This window comes from Typopeltis vanoorti, chromosome 6 (assembly GCF_054136105.1).
Source record: "Typopeltis vanoorti isolate ZY-2024b chromosome 6, IOZ_Tvanoo_1.0, whole genome shotgun sequence".
Lineage (NCBI taxonomy): Eukaryota > Metazoa > Arthropoda > Arachnida > Uropygi > Thelyphonidae > Typopeltis > Typopeltis vanoorti.
The window spans coordinates 85,095,652-85,114,864 of NC_143554.1; the positions used below are offsets into that span (position 1 = coordinate 85,095,652).

Here is a 19,213-nt window from a genome sequence, read left to right on the forward strand (position 1 = left end):
GCAATCATCCTTCTCATACATGTTCTAAACCACGCACTACTCCCGCTAAATGTGCAAATTGCGGTGGGCCGCACCCGGCGAATTACAAAGGTTGCTCATCCCATCCATGTAATGTCTAAAGTTAGAGAAACAGGAATTCCATCAACTCAGAAGCATGCTACACCTCCTACACCGGAAAACCCTTTGCGAGCTTCTACAAATAACAGATTGTATACCTCAGTGGTTTCCTCACACACAATCAGCAGAAACTGCTCCACGCAGTCAAAACTCCGCCGCGATACTTGCCGCCACTTGAGGAGAAATGCTAACAGATTTTAGTAAATCAAATTCCAACCAGGCTGACACAAACAGATTTATTAAAAATACTCAAGTCATATTCTCAATCATTAATGGATAATTCGCCCATTACAATAAACTCCATACAGGTCGCATTCTGGAATGCTAATGGGCTCAATAACAACATTATAGAACTTCAAGAATTTGCTGAACAATTCAAAACTGATATCTTATTAATCAATGAGACTAATCTTCGGCCCTGTGATAATCCCAAGCTGAGGAATTACTTTTTAATCAGAAATGACAGGGTCAATGCCAGAGGTGGTGGTACTACAATCTTCATCAAGAAAAACATCCGTTACAATAAAATAAAAGAGATCCCTACAACTAATCTGGAAAAAACTGGCAAAATTCATACCAATAATGCAGTCGTTTTAAAAATATATTCAGGGCAAAACTCTGCTATCTTCTGATCTTCCTCAGCTGCTTGACACTAAGGAAGCAACAATAGTGGCAGGATTCAAATTCAACAATTCAAAGCATCCCTTATGGAATAGCAGGTGTTCCAATTACAACGGTAAAATCCTTCACAATTTTGCTAGGCTGAGAAATATTATCATCGCAGGTCCGATTGAACCAACACACTATGGAACACACGGAAGGCCCGATGTATTAGATATAGCTATATTCAAAAACACATCTCATCAATTCCAGCTGCAAGTGGTTAACGACCTCAGTTAGGACCACAATTCAGTACTTTTAAAACTGGGAGAGGATCCTGAACTCATTCCCAGTCAGTCCTTTACTAATTTCACAAAATTCAAGGTTACAATCAACACCATCATAGATTCAGTACTAAGTATCTCCTCCTGTGAAGAAATTGACGCGGCAGTCAACATCCTAGAAAGCAAAATTCATACTGTCTTAGCCGCAGCCTCTTCTGTTTCCACCTCAGCTCAAGTAAACCTACTTCCAGAAGAAATCCTTGCTCTAATCAGAAACAAAAACAAAGTCAGACGCCGTTTTCATAACACGCTATCTCCTCAAGACCGCAGAGAGCTGAATAGAACATCAAACTTACTTCGTTATGTATTAAAAGATCACAGGAATCAGCAATGGGAAAGAAAACTTTGCTCCCTGAAAGCTGAAGATAATTCTTTATGGAAACTGGCAAAAGCTCTCCGTACAGATCGTTCCAATATCCAGCCCATTCACGGAGAAAGAGGTATTGTTTATAGGGATGATGAAAAGACAGAGGCGTTTGCAGATGCATTAGAACTTCAGTACAGTCCTAATTACGTGTATGCGGACTGCCCATTGAGAAAATCCACCGACGCGTTCGTACTGCGCTGTCAACCCTGCACCCTTGAAAATATTTGTCACACTTCACCCAAAGAAGTCTACTCAATAATTAGAAAACTTAATAACAAAAAGGCCCCAGGTCCTGATGAAATTACGAACAAGATTATAAAGGCCCTGCCGCACAAAGCTGTCATGCATTTGGTGGCCATTATAAATGCAATACTCAGATTAAATTATTTTCCCGTCCGATAGAAACAAGCAGACATAATCCTCATTCACAAACCAGGAAAAGCGCCTCAATTACCGCAAAGTTACAGGCCCATCAGTCTTCTTTCATGTTTGGGGAAAATTGCAGAAAAAGTAATCCTCAATCGACTTCAAGATGTGGTGAACAAAAACAACATAATTCCGAAAGAACAGTTCGGGTTCCGAACCGGGCACAGTACTTCACAACAAGTTCACAGGTTAATAGAAATCATCACAACTGGATTCAACTGGCGACAACATACAGGATCTATTTTTTTAGATGTTGCAAAAGCCTTTGATAAGGTTTGGCACAAAGGCCTCATATATAAAATGTTTACAGCCAACGTTCCACTATACCTCACAAAAATTATTGCCTCCTTTCTAAAAAACCGGCAATTTCAGGTCAAGTTGAAATCTTCTTCAAAAAGAATCACTGCAGGTGTTCCTCAAGGCTAGTTGCTCTCTCTCTCCGCTGCTTTTTAACATCTTTGTTGCTGACGTTCCTAGCACGACATCAACCACCATAGCTTCCTATGCGGACGACATGGCAATTCTGAGTAGATCTCTCAGACCGTACTTAGCTACACAGCGCTTACACTGCAGCAACAAACCTAGAAGGATGATTCAGAAGATGGAGAATAGCTGTGAATGCTGACAAAAGCACTGCCATAGCTTTTCACAAGACAGAAGGCATCCCACTACGGAGAAGTCAAACTTTTTAACACAGCTATCCCATGGAAATCCAGCACTAAATATCTAGGTATTCAACTAGATAACCGTCTCAACTTTAACTCTCACATTGATTATGCCTGCAGCAAGTCAAACTCCGCAATTATGTAGCTTTACTTTCTTCTCAACCGAAGAAGCCGTGTCAGCACTGAAAACAAACTACGGATCTACAAAGCAATCAGACCCACATTGACTTATGGATCACCGGCTTGGGGTCACACCTCCTCTAGCAACATCAAAAAGCTACAGGTCATCCATAACAAATGTCTCCGTATGATATTCAATGCTGCGTGGTTCGTCAGGAATACACTCCTCCACCGAGACGCTAACATCATTAAAATCAAGGTCTACACCAATTGCAACGATTTCTTCAACCGGATATTCCCACGTTTCTCCGTGATACTGCCGTTACATATTTCACCAAAGCATATACTCATCCCAATCAACTCATCCGAGAGTCTTCTAACTACGATGAAAACGATAGGTGGAAACCCAAACGCCCGAAAGCGGTCCTGCTCATCAGTACAGATGTTCTCACACTGCCCTAAAATGGGTGAGCCAGGTGCTCGATAAACTCTCATTAATTTAAGCCATTTTCCATTGAGATGAAGGGATTGTAGTCCATGGGATTGAGGTCCGTCCAGCCACAAAAGTTATTAGTTATTAGTAGCATTAAACATTAATAATTTAGTAATCTAAATTCTTCAAGACTTTCTTTTTTTTCCCTTCAATCTCCATCAGTTGCTGCCTTATTTCATCGTCAAAGCATTCTCAAGATTTCCAGGGGTTGCCGGTTTCTGTTTTGCTGGTCTGTTCAGTGGAGCTCTCACTACATTTTCAAGTTGTCTGAACTCAATTAGTGCCACTACGGTGGAGGATTTTTTAAAACCTTATTCAAGAGTTATCAGGTGGTCAGAAACGAAGACAGTGATTTTAGCCAAATGTCTAGGTAAGATATTAATGGTATTAGAATCCGTACCTTTGTACACACAACTGTAAGAAAAATTTTGACATAATTAAAACACTTTTCTTTAGTAGTCAAGTATTTGCCTATTTGCAGTGCTATTCTATGGAGGTTTGTCCACTATTCTTGCATACTACATTGGCAGCTTTGGGGGTGTTCTGCAAACTGTTATCTCTATAAAAAGTATCGCTGAGGGTCCAATTAACGGAATTTTTCTACTAGGAACGTTCACTATAAGGGCAAACCAAAAGGTAGACACTTCGTTTAGTTTTTTTTTTTTTTCAGGTAGTTTAAGAATATTTATCCTTTTTTATTATTATTTATCCTTCATCCTTAAAAATATAAAATTTGGTGAAAATCTTCTTATAACATTATTTGATGTAACAGGGAGCATTGATTGGAGCTGTAGGTGCGATCCTATTGACCGGCTGGATACAAGGAGGATCTATGGTATTTCAAGCTATTGAGAAACCCCTGCCTCTCTCCATTAGCGGATGTAGCCCTAATGGGACGGATATAGGGATAACAAATGCTCCCATGACCACTTTCAAAACAACTTACAACGTTACTAGAGATGTGTATGATCTTTCAGATTCTACTGAGGACAAAAGGTAAGAAGGTAAGTTTTATTTTTGAATTATTACTAAATAAAAATAAAAATTGGAAAATAAAACTGAAGCACATATTTTAATCTGAGCAGTCCAACTTCAACTGATATTTAAATATGTGAGATAAACTTCCTAACATGCAGAAGATTATGTAAAAAGTGAGGTGTTCGAATAACATAAACATTAGACCACATCTTACATTAACATCTTACTGGCGGACCAATTACAGGTACCCTCGATTAACGCGGTTAATTAATCCCTCGATGTTACCGCGTATATCAAAATCGTGTTAATCAAATCTAAAAATCAATGGTAAAAATTACAATTCGTCCATGATCAATTATATTAATGATTAGTTTTATATGGTACTCTTTTAGGAATGCAAAGGAAATGTTTAATAAATACCTGCGTTAGTTACTGCAATTTTGTATCAAAAAAAGTTATGAAGAGTCGTTTGAACAGTTTCAGTTTTTTTCTTATCATCACAAATTCTTCGATAATAAGCAAAAATGACTCTCTAGACTTCGGCAAACAAACATTATTCGAATAACATCTGGATCCATATCCATTATTTGCTGTTTAAGCTATCCTAAACTGCAAAATAGTCCATCCATCTTTGATTGTTATCTCCTTTGGAACTATCTTCACATTACATTTGTTCGGTGTCTTCATATGCGCGTTGTTTTCAATTTCAAGAAGATCGTTGTCACTGAAATCTTTTGAATTGGAATCCAATAATTCTTTAACATCTGCATTAACATCATCAAAATCAAGGTCTACACCAATTGCAACGATTTCTTCAACCACGTTGTTCACAGGATTTGGAGAACCACCTAAGTCATTAGCGCATTCTTCCAAAAGATTTTTCCAAACAGTTCTCATGCATCTAGAAGACACTTGCTCCCACAAGTCATGAATGTTTTCAATTGCGTGTTTAATGTTCATTTTTTCCCAAAATTCTTGGAGCATAAACACATTTTCTCCCGCTGTTGTTTCTACTGCCTTTGAGAATGTCTTTTTAAGAAAATAGGCTTTGAAAGTTGCAATGACGACCATGTCCATGGGTTGTAGTATTTGGTTAAAAAAAATAATTTTTTCACATCACACAGATCATTCAGAGAATTTGGATGACCAGGTACGTTATCTAAACGCAAAGTTCTGCTGTATTTTTTAAATACACCAGAACAATTGGAGCTTGTAATATACCCACCCTTAATGCTTAATGGGAGGAATGACGTCATCTGCTTACGACTTTCTTTCTCTCAGCCAGGAAACACTCCTCGAGGCTTGTATGTTTTTGCGTGGTAAATTTAAAGGCGCGTTAATCAAAACTCTTGCCGCGCATATCAAGGGATTGTCGCAATTAATTTCGCTGCGTTAATCAAATTCCGCGTTAAGCAAGGGATACCTGTACTATTAATCACCAGACAGCGGACTGGCTAGCCTAAATAGTGCTGCCCCACAACTGATCAGATATAAAACGAGAGTAGTGATGACTGCAGAAAGAATCACACGTTGATATCACTAATAAATTTTCTGTAACGTAGTCAATTATATCATATTCAATTTTTATTAGTTTATAAAAAACAAATAACTGACTTAGGCCTAATAAACCTAATTTTTGTAATAAAAGATGAATCTTGTCTCGATTATTATCTGTCTCGCGACGCTTGTGCCAGTATGTCTAATTTTCAGGGGCAAAAAACCAAATTCTGGAGTAAAAATCCTTCCTTCATCATCGCCACATCACCTTCTAACTTCAGTTGAAAAATCCTTATAAATGTTCTTGATAAGAACATTTCGCGCAGAAAACACAAAACTAAATATTAAAAAAATATAGTATTATTGCAATTTGAGATCTGAATGTAACCATGAAAAAATAGATAATAAATTCGACCGCCTACATATTTTATATGCTTAACGAAAGAATTAACCCTAAGTTTCTTGTTACATCAATCCATCTAGTCTGTAATCAATCAAATTTCCTTCCACGTCAAACTTTCCAGACCTACTTCACAAGACTACATAAATTAGCTAGTCTACAGGTACCTTTCATCATATAAAACTGTTATAAGAAGTGAACTCTGTCAACAGAGTTTACATTGTATAGTATTCACTAGGAGTGAACATTATATTAAAATTAATATAATTATAATGTAATATAATTATGTTTATGTAATGAATGTAATGTAATATATTATAATTAAATATCATATTAAAATTAAAAACATTATCACAATCCCAGTGGTAACTTGGAAAGAGTTTGTTTTACTTATGGTATCGTCTGCTTTGAAATAGTAGTGTTTTATAATATCGAAATGTGGTTTGACCAATCCATGTTAATGAGAAATGCACTCGTGAATATCATAAAAGTATATTACATGGGTATATTTGTTATGGTAAAAATAAAAGAAAAATATATAATAATCAGTATTGCGCGTTTTACAATGCTTGTTTAAATATTAGCACGTTAGTATATTACATACTAACGTGTGCAGGGATACCATTCACAACAACTCAGCCTAGAGCCGTGTTTTGACATAATTGCTGAAAAAACAAAACCGTAGACAGTTTTTTTTTTTTTTTTCAATTTATAACAAGAAAAAAATAATTTAGTGGTTTCTGTGACTTAGTTACTGTGATGGACTTGTTAATGAAAAGAATATTTCATAATTTACTTATTCATTTGGCTCAGATGTTAAAAGTTCAGCGATTTCTTGCATTGAGTTCTCAGTGAAAAATTTTGAATGAAGTTTAAAGCTGCGATTATAGATGAAACCCCTCCCCTCAGGTTTTAATTACAATCATTATGTTTTTATACTTGTTTCAATTAGCTATAATTAACAAATTTATTAGACACGAGCATATCGTCTGGATTTTCTATTTTTGGCAACTACAGAATGATATATATGATATGTATAGATATATATCTATACATATCATATATATAGATATATATCATGCTTGAAATTAATGCCGAGCAATATTTTTTTTTTAAATCCAAGTCTCATGTACAAAATATTGCTCAAAGGACCGAAAATAAGCAGAGCGGTGATTGTCGATGTGAGTGCGAAATAACAAAAGCAGAGAAACGCCCCCCCCCCCCGTATTGGTAACCTCAGTCCTTATTTTACTTTATGTTCGATGCTACAAAAGCAAGGGGTGTCAATCTCAGATCGATGAGAGAGGGAGCACTCGCTGTTTTGCAGATACCCACTCCTATATCCCTATTTTGTTTTATTTTCACTACACTTTTACGATTTAAGCCTGAGAAAACTGCAAAAACAGTAGAAGGAATAGCGCAGAGAATTTCTCTACTAATTAATTTTAATCTTGCACTCTATTTTAAGAATTACGTCACATTTATAAATTATATAACACTTTAATCACAGAAATAAGAAAGTGTTTTTCATGCTTTTAGAACCCTTCCTCCTGTTGCAAATTGTCCATCCCCATACCGAGAAAGAATTACACAATTTATGGATATATTCATATAAAATTATCTTTTGTGGCCTTTCTATACCTTATTGTTATTATTTATACGCAACACTAATATCTTAAATTCGCACCTGTATTATTCCCTCAATCAAAAACAACAAAACATAATTATTTGTTTTGTGAAGCTCAATTTAATTATATCTTGTCTAGAAACGCCAACTTATTTTGATAATAAGAGAATATATACTTAGAAAATAATATTTCCCATAGCGGGTAGAAAGTACTCTATTCCTCAGTGTCAAGGAAAATAATAACATACATGCCCTAACAAGCTACCAATATATATCAATGCATATTCTATTATAAGCTTACCTTGAGATTTAAATAAGCATTTAGAGTGTTCTAAGTACAGCGAAGATGATCAAAACTATTGAATATCCGCTCATAAATAGCTAGGGAATTTATCGCACTGTCATAAAATTCACATAGTAATTATAAATCTGAAAAACAAAGAGCAGACGAAACATGTCACAGCCAGCCATAGTATAATTGCACGTACTGAGCTATTGAAATAACTGCTGCTTTGAAATAGACTTTCGTTGAATTCTTAAATAAGAATTTTTTCCATTATATTTTTAAAAATGAAAGTTTTTATAGAGTAATATTTAATGTATTAATTTAAAACTAAGCTTAGCGAATTATCTTTTTAATAACATTCGACTAAAGAACCGATAGGTGACTCTGTATACAAGTAACAACTTTTTTTTTCTCGTGAAGCGCTTGATTGTATATTCCGTTTCTAAAACAATATCAAAATATTTGATAAATATAAATTGGATTAATGGCTGTCACTCTTCCATTATTCGTGAAATATATATCACGAGGTAAAATATATTCTATTAATGGAAACTGAATGGAAAAAAACTTCATTTTAATCACGTTAACGAATACAAACATTGCATTTCAAAATGGCATCATTAATATTGTTACTGTCAACAATTTAAGAAATCTGATGGGGAAAGAAGAGAGAGAAATAAAAAAAAGTAAAAATTGTTGTAAATCAAGATTTACAATATACCTTACTAAAATTAACCCAGCATTTACAAACAATGACAATTAATTCTAAATCATTGAAAATAATGATTTAGAACTAATTTGAATTTTTATATGGGCTCTTTAACTTGAAGGTGAGTTAGTCGATCTTACACGGAGGTAGCAGGGTTTTTTCTTCCGAAAATTAGGGGTTTCATCCAGCATACAGGCAAATCGGCCATGAAGATACAAGCAATACACAGAAGATACCGTTAGTGGTTGTCGTAGGCGGTAGATGGGTTTGTATGTTGATGGTAGTAGTAGCAGCTGGAAGATTAAATAGGGAAGATGGTGAGTTGAGTAGAGTACCCTCCCGCGATGAGTCCTTGGACTGCTTGAAGGTATCCTCTAATAATAAGTATTAATAAATATAATAAAATAAAATCCGCTAGCGTCTTTTTTTCCTCAAAGGGAGTAAGCGAGACCGTTTAGCTGTAACTTTTCGAAGACCGAAGTGAAAGCCAAACTCTATCCTCAACCAAACACTGACAATTGGCCCAAAGCTATCAACGATTTCACAAAACATCCGAAGAGCAGAGTATGACACACATTTATTTCAGACAACAACAGATATATATTTATTTTGATTTTTATAGTGCCTGTGTAACTCCCAGGAAGCGGTGTCTGACTACTCCAAGAAAGACCGTTATATGTTCGATTCTAGTCGCCAACTAGAGGAATCTTTTCTAAACCTTGCTTCGAAGGGCTCCCGAAACGGTCTTTCTTGGAGTAGCCAGACACCACTTCCTGGGGGGATACACAGGCACTATAAAAAAATCAAAATAAATCCCATAATGCCTTTTATTTCCAACAGAAGTAGGCGGAGCTATTATAAAAAATAATAATAAATAATAAAGCAGGTTAGTTAAGATAATAGCGAAATCTGCGTGAAATGCTTCTCCTGTTATATCGATGCTATTAAGTCTGCTCGAGTTTGACCTCTCTGTGAACATGCATACTTGTTTGCTGAGATATATTAGAACCTTGCTTTCGTTTGAGTTCAACGAAGGAGCCTTTTCTTTTCCCAAGAACCAGATTTATCGTATAATAATAATATGGACTAGATTTCTAAAAGAAAGACCGTTGTGCGTCAATTCCATTGCCGAATTCTATCATTCTAGACCTTTTTCAGCCGATTTCTGAGTTAATTAATCTTTGATACAGGCAATGAGGTTTTGTTCTTCAGACAATAATGTATATCTGTTAATGTTAAAGACCATGAGAGACAGTAACAGTCGTCTTCCGTATTTCTACCCCGCTCCACCCCCCCCCCCGGTGCCTATGAACTTATCGATAACCTTGGGCTTGTGTAGGAGTCATGTGTAAAGATAGAAAAAAGTTGTCCTTTGATTTTCAGAAAAAACAGGAGTTAAGAATAACTTTTCTGGGTGGGTGGAGACCTTAATTTAAAATGGCAATTAATCGTTCTTCTAATAATATATAATCCATTTACCTGCATGTACGTTCCACCCAGTTTTACTTTATTGGAAGGGTGGGTTAATGCAGAACCGGGGTTTTCAGAACAGAAAAGAAATTCTTCTACTTCTGTATTGACTAACGTGCCACATAAAAATCTGAGTATATTGGACATCTTCTGTGCTCATTAATTTAATGATCTTGTTGATAACAAGTAATAAACACAAACGTTAAAAGAAATTTTGAACATTGCAAAAAAGTAATCCTTATTGAATTGTTATTATTTCTTAATTCAATAACTATTGTAGGACTATCAAGCGCACTAAGTCAGAATGAATGAACGGCAGGCTTTCTTTTTCTTTAGGTATATTTTTCCTGTGTACAAGATGTCCTATATGTGGTACCCTGTAATATCCCTTGCTGCAACTTTCGTGTTTGGTTATATTGTCAGTTTGTGCACAGGTAAGCAGAAATTCTGCGGAAATTTTATAGATATAGCTAAAACATAAGTGACAAACTATATTTCTAATATAAAAATGAGATTAGTAAAAGTACCAACTGAACTAATTGAATATAACATATCAGAAATACTCGTAGGATTAGTCCAATTACTGAAACCTAACTCAATGTTATTCATATTTTTTTACTGTTATTACATTTGCAGGTTCTAACGCATCAGTCAAGCGTGAGTTGTTGAGCCCTATTGTGTGGAAGTCATATGGTTTAAAGGACACAAATGAAGTCAACCAATCAGAAGTAATTTCATTACTAATATTGATTAAAGATGAATAATATTCATTTTTTATTTTTGAATTTTCGATAAAAAAAGTGTTTCCTTTACTGTTCAGCAAATATTACAGCATTTGATTTCATTTATAAATTGTTTTATAATTTTTCCTATTGTTTTACAGATGAAATCAATAAATATCGGAACCACGAATGAACACAATAAAGAAAAACTGGAATCAAATCAACAAATCGGATTTCTTTCCGAACGCCTATAGATGTAAACTTGCAATTCCAATTGGTGGATGTAATCTGTAAATAAATAAAACTATGCATCGATTAATTAATAACATTAAATTTGTATCTATTTTGTAGCTCAATTTGAGCATGTCTGTATTTAAGTTTCATACAAATAAATGGTGATTTCTATTATTTTTTTAATATAACTTCGAGATAACGAAAACTCTGCAGTTGTGTTGAATATATTCGTAACCATATGATAAATTTAGTTTAATCCTTTATCCCAATGAGAGCAAACAGAGTTTGCGCCTGAAAATATCTTCAGGAGTGAATATAGTGTTGTACTATCCTACCTGGGTAAGCAGTACAACACCTTCCAGGCTTCCACTGATGAAACCTCAATAAATTTCAAAGAGGTTTGGGTAATCAACCAAACCATTGCTGGTGTTGTACTACTTACCCAGGTAAGATAGTACAACACTATATTCAGTCCTGAAGATATTTTCAGGCGCAAACTCTGCTCTCACTGGGATAAAGGATTAAACTAAATTTATCATAGTCTAACCTAGTGAAAAATAAACTCTCAACATATTCGTAAGCATTTTATGTACAGAAAGTTTCAAAAAGTTTTTGGGGCGGGGGGTGGGGCAATCCCAACATTAGCAATCCTATACATTAATACATTAATAATTTGGTGATGCATAATGATACTATTGTATTCATCAAGTATATGATATGACTTCTGCATTGATTCAACCTTAGTATCTTTTCTGGGTCTGGCTTCCACTGATGAGCCCTCAATAAATTTTAAAAAGGTTTGGGTAATCAACCAAAATAATAAGATCACTAGGTAAACAAATGTTTATTTCATTCTTCGGATTTTTTTTTCTGAATACTGTGTGTGTGTGTGTGTGTGTGTGTGTGTGTGTGTGTGTGTGTGTGTGTGTGTGTGTGTGTGTGTGTGTGTGTGTGTGTGTGTGTGTGTGTGTGTGTGTGTGTGTGTGTGTGTGTGTGTGTGTGTGTGTGTGTGTGTGTGTGTGTGTGTGTGTGTGTGTGTGTGTGTGTGTGTGTGTGTGTGTGTGTGTGTGTGTGTGTGTGTGTGTGTGTGTGTGTGTGTGTGTGTGTGTGTGTGTGTGTGTGTGTGTGTGTGTGTGTGTGTGTGTGTGTGTGTAATACAGCCATACGGCTGTAATAAATTTTGGTATTCAGAATCTTTGATATTGATATTTCCAATTTCATTAAATAACATGTATATATATATATAATTTTTATGTAAACATCGGCAGTAAAATATTAACAAATAATAACAATAATATACTAATTAAGATTAAGAACACAAGGCAGCAGCAGGTGTCTGTGCTATTCTCAGTAGCCTTTGGTCAGCAATACGATAAATGAAGTTGCCTACTGGTGATGGCAAAAAGAGTTTTGTCTAAAGACTCAAATAAATAAAAATCCTTTAATATTCCTAGCTTTGATATATTATATTATAGAGTCTCAGATCTGTATGCTGGTCATCTTATTGAATCTTTTCTATGGATTCTCATATTTTTAATTCTTAGACTATATACAGGGAGTTTGATGCACCACTCATCAAGCGGTATGTCAAAGCAAAGCAGCTAATCGGTGTTGAGTTTACTGTTCATTTTTTATCACCTTACTGTTTATTTTAAGTCGTGCAATCTATGTAGTAAAGTTTTACTTCATGAATAAGAGCATCGTATAAAAATTTACTATTATTTATCGTCTTGAAATGGCGCCCCGCCTGATCAGGCTCCTTTGTGCAGGGACACAACCTGCACACCCGCACGAGGTGGCCCTGGCTTCATATTAGTACAGATTGAAGACAGACTGCTAAGAGGGTTTATAGAATGGATGTAGAGGAAGCTTTTCAAAATGTGACAGTAGGAAAGGACAGGTGGTCATTATTGGAATTTTAAAAGTTAAGGGATGTAAGGTTTACATTTTTTGCTACAAGGGGGGGGGGGAGTGAAGAAGTGGAATGGATTGCCAGAGATGGTTGTCAGTAGTCGCTCTGTAAATCACTTTAAGGAGAGGTATTGTGGGAATAATAGTAGTTTGGGCCTCTCGCTGACTTTTGGCACATTGCGAGAGATATACAAGAGTATGATAGGTTTATTACGACTAATGAATAGTGTGGTCCTCTAGCGATGAGTCTTGGACTACATGGAGTTCAATAATAATGGGACATTTTAATACTATTTAGGATTATCATTTATAATAATAAAAAAAACTATTTAAAAAATGAACATTTTTTTCAGTTTATCGAAACTCACTGACTCATTCATAAGGGTCCAACGAGAAAGTGAGAAACTCTATACAGGAAGGGAGTACATCAGTGCTTGAGAATACCTATTATGATTGGCGGTAATAGTGTTGAATTCTCATCATGCTGATGGTTGGTTATCGAGCATGCTTGCTAATGGCAGAGGCATTTGAAATAAGCGAAGGAATTCTTAGCATTAGTATATGCAAATGAACCAAAAGTATATGGCATTAGTGAGACTTGACTGGTAGAAGAGGATATCCTTAAAGGAATAGAACGTGAAGAGTATAGTGTATTTAGGGAAGACAGACAGAATAAGAAGGGAGGGAGAGGACTGTTGAATATATAGATGAATTACTGCCAACTAGAGTAATAAATGTAATAGTGTGGGTACAGACATGATGCATAGTTGGGTGCTTCTATACATATTGTAGATGAGGGTTAACTAAAGAGGACTTGTAAGTGTACAGGAAAATTAACCTTGTGAATACAGAAAGAACTATTATTATGGGTGATTTGAACAGAGATATAGACTGAAAGAAGTAGAAAGCGTGCAAGAGAATTCATAGAATTACTGAGGCGCAATTTCCTTAAGCCGTACGTTATGAAAGGGACTTGTGCTAGAATATTTGATCTGGTAATAGCTTTTGAGAATGTGACGATAAAATAGGTAATTATTATTATTACATGACATCTCCAGGGAGTCCAAAGACTTATCGAGGGATGGCATGTTCTTTACAACTCCCTGTCTCCACCACTCAATTCATCAACTACAACGAATCATCATCTACACGAATGCCATCTACGGCTTACCACCACTAGTATTTTCACAGAAAATCAAACATCCATGCCCACAGCGGGATTCGAACCCGCAGACTTTTGGGGTGGAGAGGATATGCTAACTACTCGGCCAACTAGACTGACAATTATTTTGCCTCCATTTGGTGAAAGTAATCGTGGAGTTTTGTTTTGGGAAATGAGAATGCGAGTCAAAAATGCATTCTTGCTTTCACTAAGAAGGAATATATGTATGCAGAACCATGAAGCAAGTGATGAGGATGATGATAAACTGTGAAGCAGATTACAGCTGTGCCATGGTATGAGAATCTACATGGCAGAGAATTTAGTAGTGCATGGGAAGTGATCAACTGGTCTTTTAAGAAAGCTTATACTTCTTATACTTATACTTATCAGGAATGCATTTCCTGACAGAGGAGAATTAATCGCAAGGATTTGAAATCGATCAATAGAGCTTTAATGCATTAGCTGGTTAGAAGTTGGTCTACATATTATGTATAGCTGTTGATTGATCGGTACTGAGAAGATTCCAGGCGAATGACAAAGGTGAAATTAGACTATGGAAAGAAGTTAGCTAAACGGGCGAAAGGAAATCTGTGGAGAATGATCATGTAGGGTAACTTCAGTAAATACAGATAACAGGAAATTGTCAAAGGCGCTGGAAACGATTGAGTTATTAAGCAATCAATTTGGTAAGGCATACATTCCTGATAGATCCAGTACTCCTCGAAAAGCTGAGACAAAGGTGGGAAAGCTGGTGTTAGAAAAGTGTTGAGAGCTTGATGCAAATACAACAATCGGTCAGGACAAGATATCAGCACGACTGCTATAGAATTAGCTATACCCCTAACCTGGGTGTTCTTAAGTTCCAGTACGAACATGCTTACTGAAGGAGGGCAAGATATTGCACTATATAAGGATGTAGTTACAATTAATGCAGCCATTTAAAAACCACTCTGTGTCTCTGGAGTAGTTAAGGTGTTAGAGAGGCTGGCGAGAAATTGCATCCAGAGGTGAGTAGATAATACTTGGATCACAGATAATGGGAATGGATACGCAAGAACTGTTTTAGATTTTGTCAATGCGCATGACAGAATTCCACAGGAATGGGTAGGTATGCAAATTTTGTAGCACAGACTGAAGTGTCGTAGCCGACAAATATCAAAGAGTGAAGGAGTTGAATCTAAGAGAATGAGGATGACTAATGGGGTATTACAATGTTCTGTCCTTGGACCTCCTGTTTAACTTATGCATTAAGGGCATTGAGATGGTTTGGAGGGTAAACCCTCTATCATATGCAGATGATGCTAAGTTGCGTCGGCTGATAAGGGCCATTTCTTATACAGAATCTTGCAGGCTGATTTGAACAGACTAATTCTATGAACAAACATTAATCGTGTCAACTTAATTTTGGGGGGGGGGGCTGAAGAAACTGCACTCTGAGTATTATATTAATGAGAAGTTACTGCAAGTGGCTAATGAAAGAAGTGACAGGGCTAATGATGAACAGCGAGTTAAAGATCAGAGGTCACATTACAATTTAATTTTGTATTTAAGACATTATATCGAATTGCTGCAAGGTTGAAAGGAAGAAACACTTGCAGAAATAAGAAAGTCATTCTCTCACTTGAGAAGGTCTTAATAAGACCTCATCTGCACTAATGCTCAAATATGGTCACCCAGGTTCCAGGCAAGTTGATGAAAGAGTGGAAATAGTTCAATGCCGGCTATCCAAAATCACACTGGCTTGCGGAATGGTACTGTTGTGTCGTCCTGTCTTGTTGACTGATCCAATTATGATGGTTAGTTGAACTTATCCTTACTTCTTTAAATTCCGTTTTTTATTTGTCAGATGTTGATTGATACTGATATGAATATAAAGAAATTTATATTATCCTGTGCCACCTTATATTCAGATTAGTCTATATATTGTAGAGGAATCATCAACTAACGTTTGCAATCTCACATTTCTACGGGCCGAGGTTAATATTATCATTTAAGACTTCCGCAAGGTCCGATAAATTTTTATGAGCGGTGCAATGAAAGGAAATCAGGCAAACATCAAATTGAATTCAATAAAACAAAACATTTAATGCAGGGTTATATAACATGTACATCTAAGTATAATTTTCTAAACAAGATAATGCAACTGAACAAATCCAAAATATCTCTGAGATACAGGTAGCTATTCAGTTAGGTTTACAGATTAAAGCCAAAAATCTTAGATCTTATTATTCATGACATAAGTATTTCTATCACAACCCGTCTCTATTCTATGAGACAATTCATATCATCTACACATTAATTTAGTTCTAGTGCTTAGAATAGATACAATGCATTAGGTATCAAACATTGAACTCTCAGTTCTCTATATTCTGCCAATTAATAGAAAATAGTTCTCACAGTTCAAAATTCCAGAATACATAATAAATATTTTTATAGTTGCGGTTCTCTAATTCACTTCTAGTCTATAAACACTTAATTGAATCACAAGGCAGTTATTAATTCAATGGGGAGGACACTCTAGTACTTCATTATTTCGACTATTTATAGTTAAAGGCCACAGCTAGAGTTAAGATATATTAGGCGGAATTAACTTTCATTTGCTTCACACTGGATGTAAAAAGGATAAGTCTTACCGGGTTACAATTTCTGCACATTGAATTCACTTAGGCACATTTTCAAAATTCCTGTTAACTAATTACCGTGAGGAAACACAATTCAAAGAAATCTTCACTATGTTAACTGAAATATTAAACACAGAGCTACATAAGTCTTGACACATTAGATTTGCGTCATGTGCTAATTCCTTATCTTCCACTATGTATTGACTTCAGCTCTGCAGCTTTCTTCCTCTAATCATTAGGAATCTATATCAGAATTCCATAGAGGTAGTTTTTAATGCCTATTTATTCCCGGTCCTCTCCTTGTCGATTTTTCGCATATCTCACCTCGCCTTTTGTTACACACAACCGGTCTCTTCACTGTCCCTAAGCTTTCCCTTCTTGTTTACTTTCGTTTTTCAATTAACTGCGTTTATTCTTCCCGCCAAAATCCGGTTCTAGCCAGTTCAGCTTATATCTACAGGCTTCTCTCCATATCATAGCCTTTCACGTTCTAAGCACGCGTTAACTAAAAACAACTCCGTTTCTCCTTTACTAGCCAATCAAATTCAATCAGAAGAATTACACAAAATCATATTAGCAAAATTCCACATATTTACATTCTCTTTTAGAAATAACAAATAAAGAAATAATCCGTAGTTGACATAAAAACATTTAAATATGATAAATACAAATTCTTATAATATATTTGTCATATATTAAAAATAAATTGAATGACTTTTGATACAAAGTCCTTTCATTGTTAATACATATTCTAGATTAAATAATTAAACAATAATAAACAAACTCAAAGTAATTATATGAATAATAATTCATAAGCAAGAGAATAACATCAAATAATATTTACAAGTGTTGGTTAAGTTATGGCAATTATGTTAAATGTGAATGAAGTATTATAATTCTCAAATATCTTCATTCACAATTTAACAGTACATATAAAAACAGACTAAAGACTGTGGCCCTCAAAGTTTGATAAATAGGAAGAGGAAATATGATGAAAACATAAAGCTAGTAAGTTTTCATAGTATAGTACAGTATATAGATCCAGGAGAAATGGTGCAGCTCATGACAAGTAGGGAGCAGTGGTGGCTCGTACATAAGCACTGCCACTGCGACACTGCAGCACCCCAAGGAAAAAATGAAAAAAATAAATTTTGTTTGTGTTTATAAATAATAACAATGCTTTACAACATTATATAAATGCAATACAACATGTTAAAGGTTACAGCTTATCTTTTGATATTGATTGAATAGTTAATAATTGGAATTGTTCGATTAACGCATTAAATTACAAAACAAATGCACTGCGATCTAACGCAGTGTCGGAATTATCACATTCGGCCAATTGCAGCTAGACTCCAATATTCGTTTGCGCGCTTCTCATTGCACGTTACAAGTGATTCCGACACTGCTCGTTTGGGCACTGTCGCTTACAGATAAATTGTATGCTTGCGCACGTTATTTCTGTGAGATACGAATCTTTTATTAGTGGTGTGTTCGTCGTGAGGGTGAAATATTTTTAATAAAGCAATTTTTTAATATGTAAATTTATTCATTAATAAATTAGTTACTGATTAGAAAAAAAAATTATTTATTTTATTATTTTGTATATGCAGCACACCCTCCCTCAGGTAATCCCTAGAAGCTGAATAACATTATGGTCAGAAAGAATGCAAAGTTGGGGTTCTTTTTATGGCGTTAATGAATGAGTGGAATAAGCTGGTGCCTGCGTTTAGGGAGAGATATAAGTACAAAGGAATTACACCCACCCTTACTTGATGGGCCTCGACTCCATTCTATCTATCTATTCCCTTCTGCCATACGGCCGGAGGGGGGGGGGTAGCTATATGCTACCTTACTAGGGAGATGATTATGAGCAAGGTGGTTTCCCGTTGCCTTCCTTGCCGTAAGTATTTATGACTGTAACCTGTGTGTTCACGGGGTCGGTTTGCCTGCTTGCGGGATGAAAAACCCCAGATAAACTGGCGGAAAAAACCGTACTGTCCACGCCCAAGACCGGCTAACTTGGCTATGGCTGAGGAAGATCCTTAAGCTCCTCACGTCGTAAACGGGAATCGAACCTAGGACACTCCTTCCCCAGGCATATGGTTGCGAAGCAGAAAGCCACTAGGCTAACCGCGCGGACTCGACTCCATTCAGGTATCTATATATATAACATAATTCCTTGAATATGTATTTTATCTTGTAAATGCGTACTAGGTTAGCACTTTCAATATCTTAGGAGAAATGACTAAAGCTATATTAACTGCATTGTTAGAAATGAAATGTAAATTATATGTCGAAGAAAATAAGCTAATTGCGCACGCATACTAATACCAGACTTGAGGTTAATTCTGATGGCATTATATAGCAATTTTGAGAGTAGATTAGTATTCGTTCCTAAAATAGTACTTGCGATAATTAGTTTAGAACTTTCCCTTCCATTACATTGTCATCTGAACTAGAT

The 19,213-nt window shown here is 35.7% G+C and overlaps 1 protein-coding gene across 2 annotated transcripts in view; it reads left to right on the forward strand.

The window, feature by feature from the left end:
- LOC150105653 (putative sodium-dependent multivitamin transporter) overlaps nt 1-11,228 on the forward strand; it is a 40,453-nt gene extending 29,225 nt beyond the window's left edge. Inside the window, exons 8-13 of one of the 2 annotated variants that reach the window (XM_090394974.1) lie at nt 3,295-3,502; nt 3,614-3,768; nt 3,905-4,128; nt 10,436-10,533; nt 10,736-10,827; nt 10,983-11,228. In XM_090394974.1, coding sequence (XP_090251100.1) covers nt 3,295-3,502; nt 3,614-3,768; nt 3,905-4,128; nt 10,436-10,533; nt 10,736-10,827; nt 10,983-11,075 — 870 coding nt within the window. In that variant the 3' untranslated portion in view covers nt 11,076-11,228. Of the gene's footprint in view, nt 1-3,294; nt 3,503-3,613; nt 3,769-3,904; nt 4,137-10,435; nt 10,534-10,735; nt 10,828-10,982 lie in introns of those variants that run through there. The other variant, XR_016548493.1, reaches the window with a different exon arrangement.
- The last annotated feature ends 7,985 nt before the right edge of the window (nt 11,229-19,213 follow it).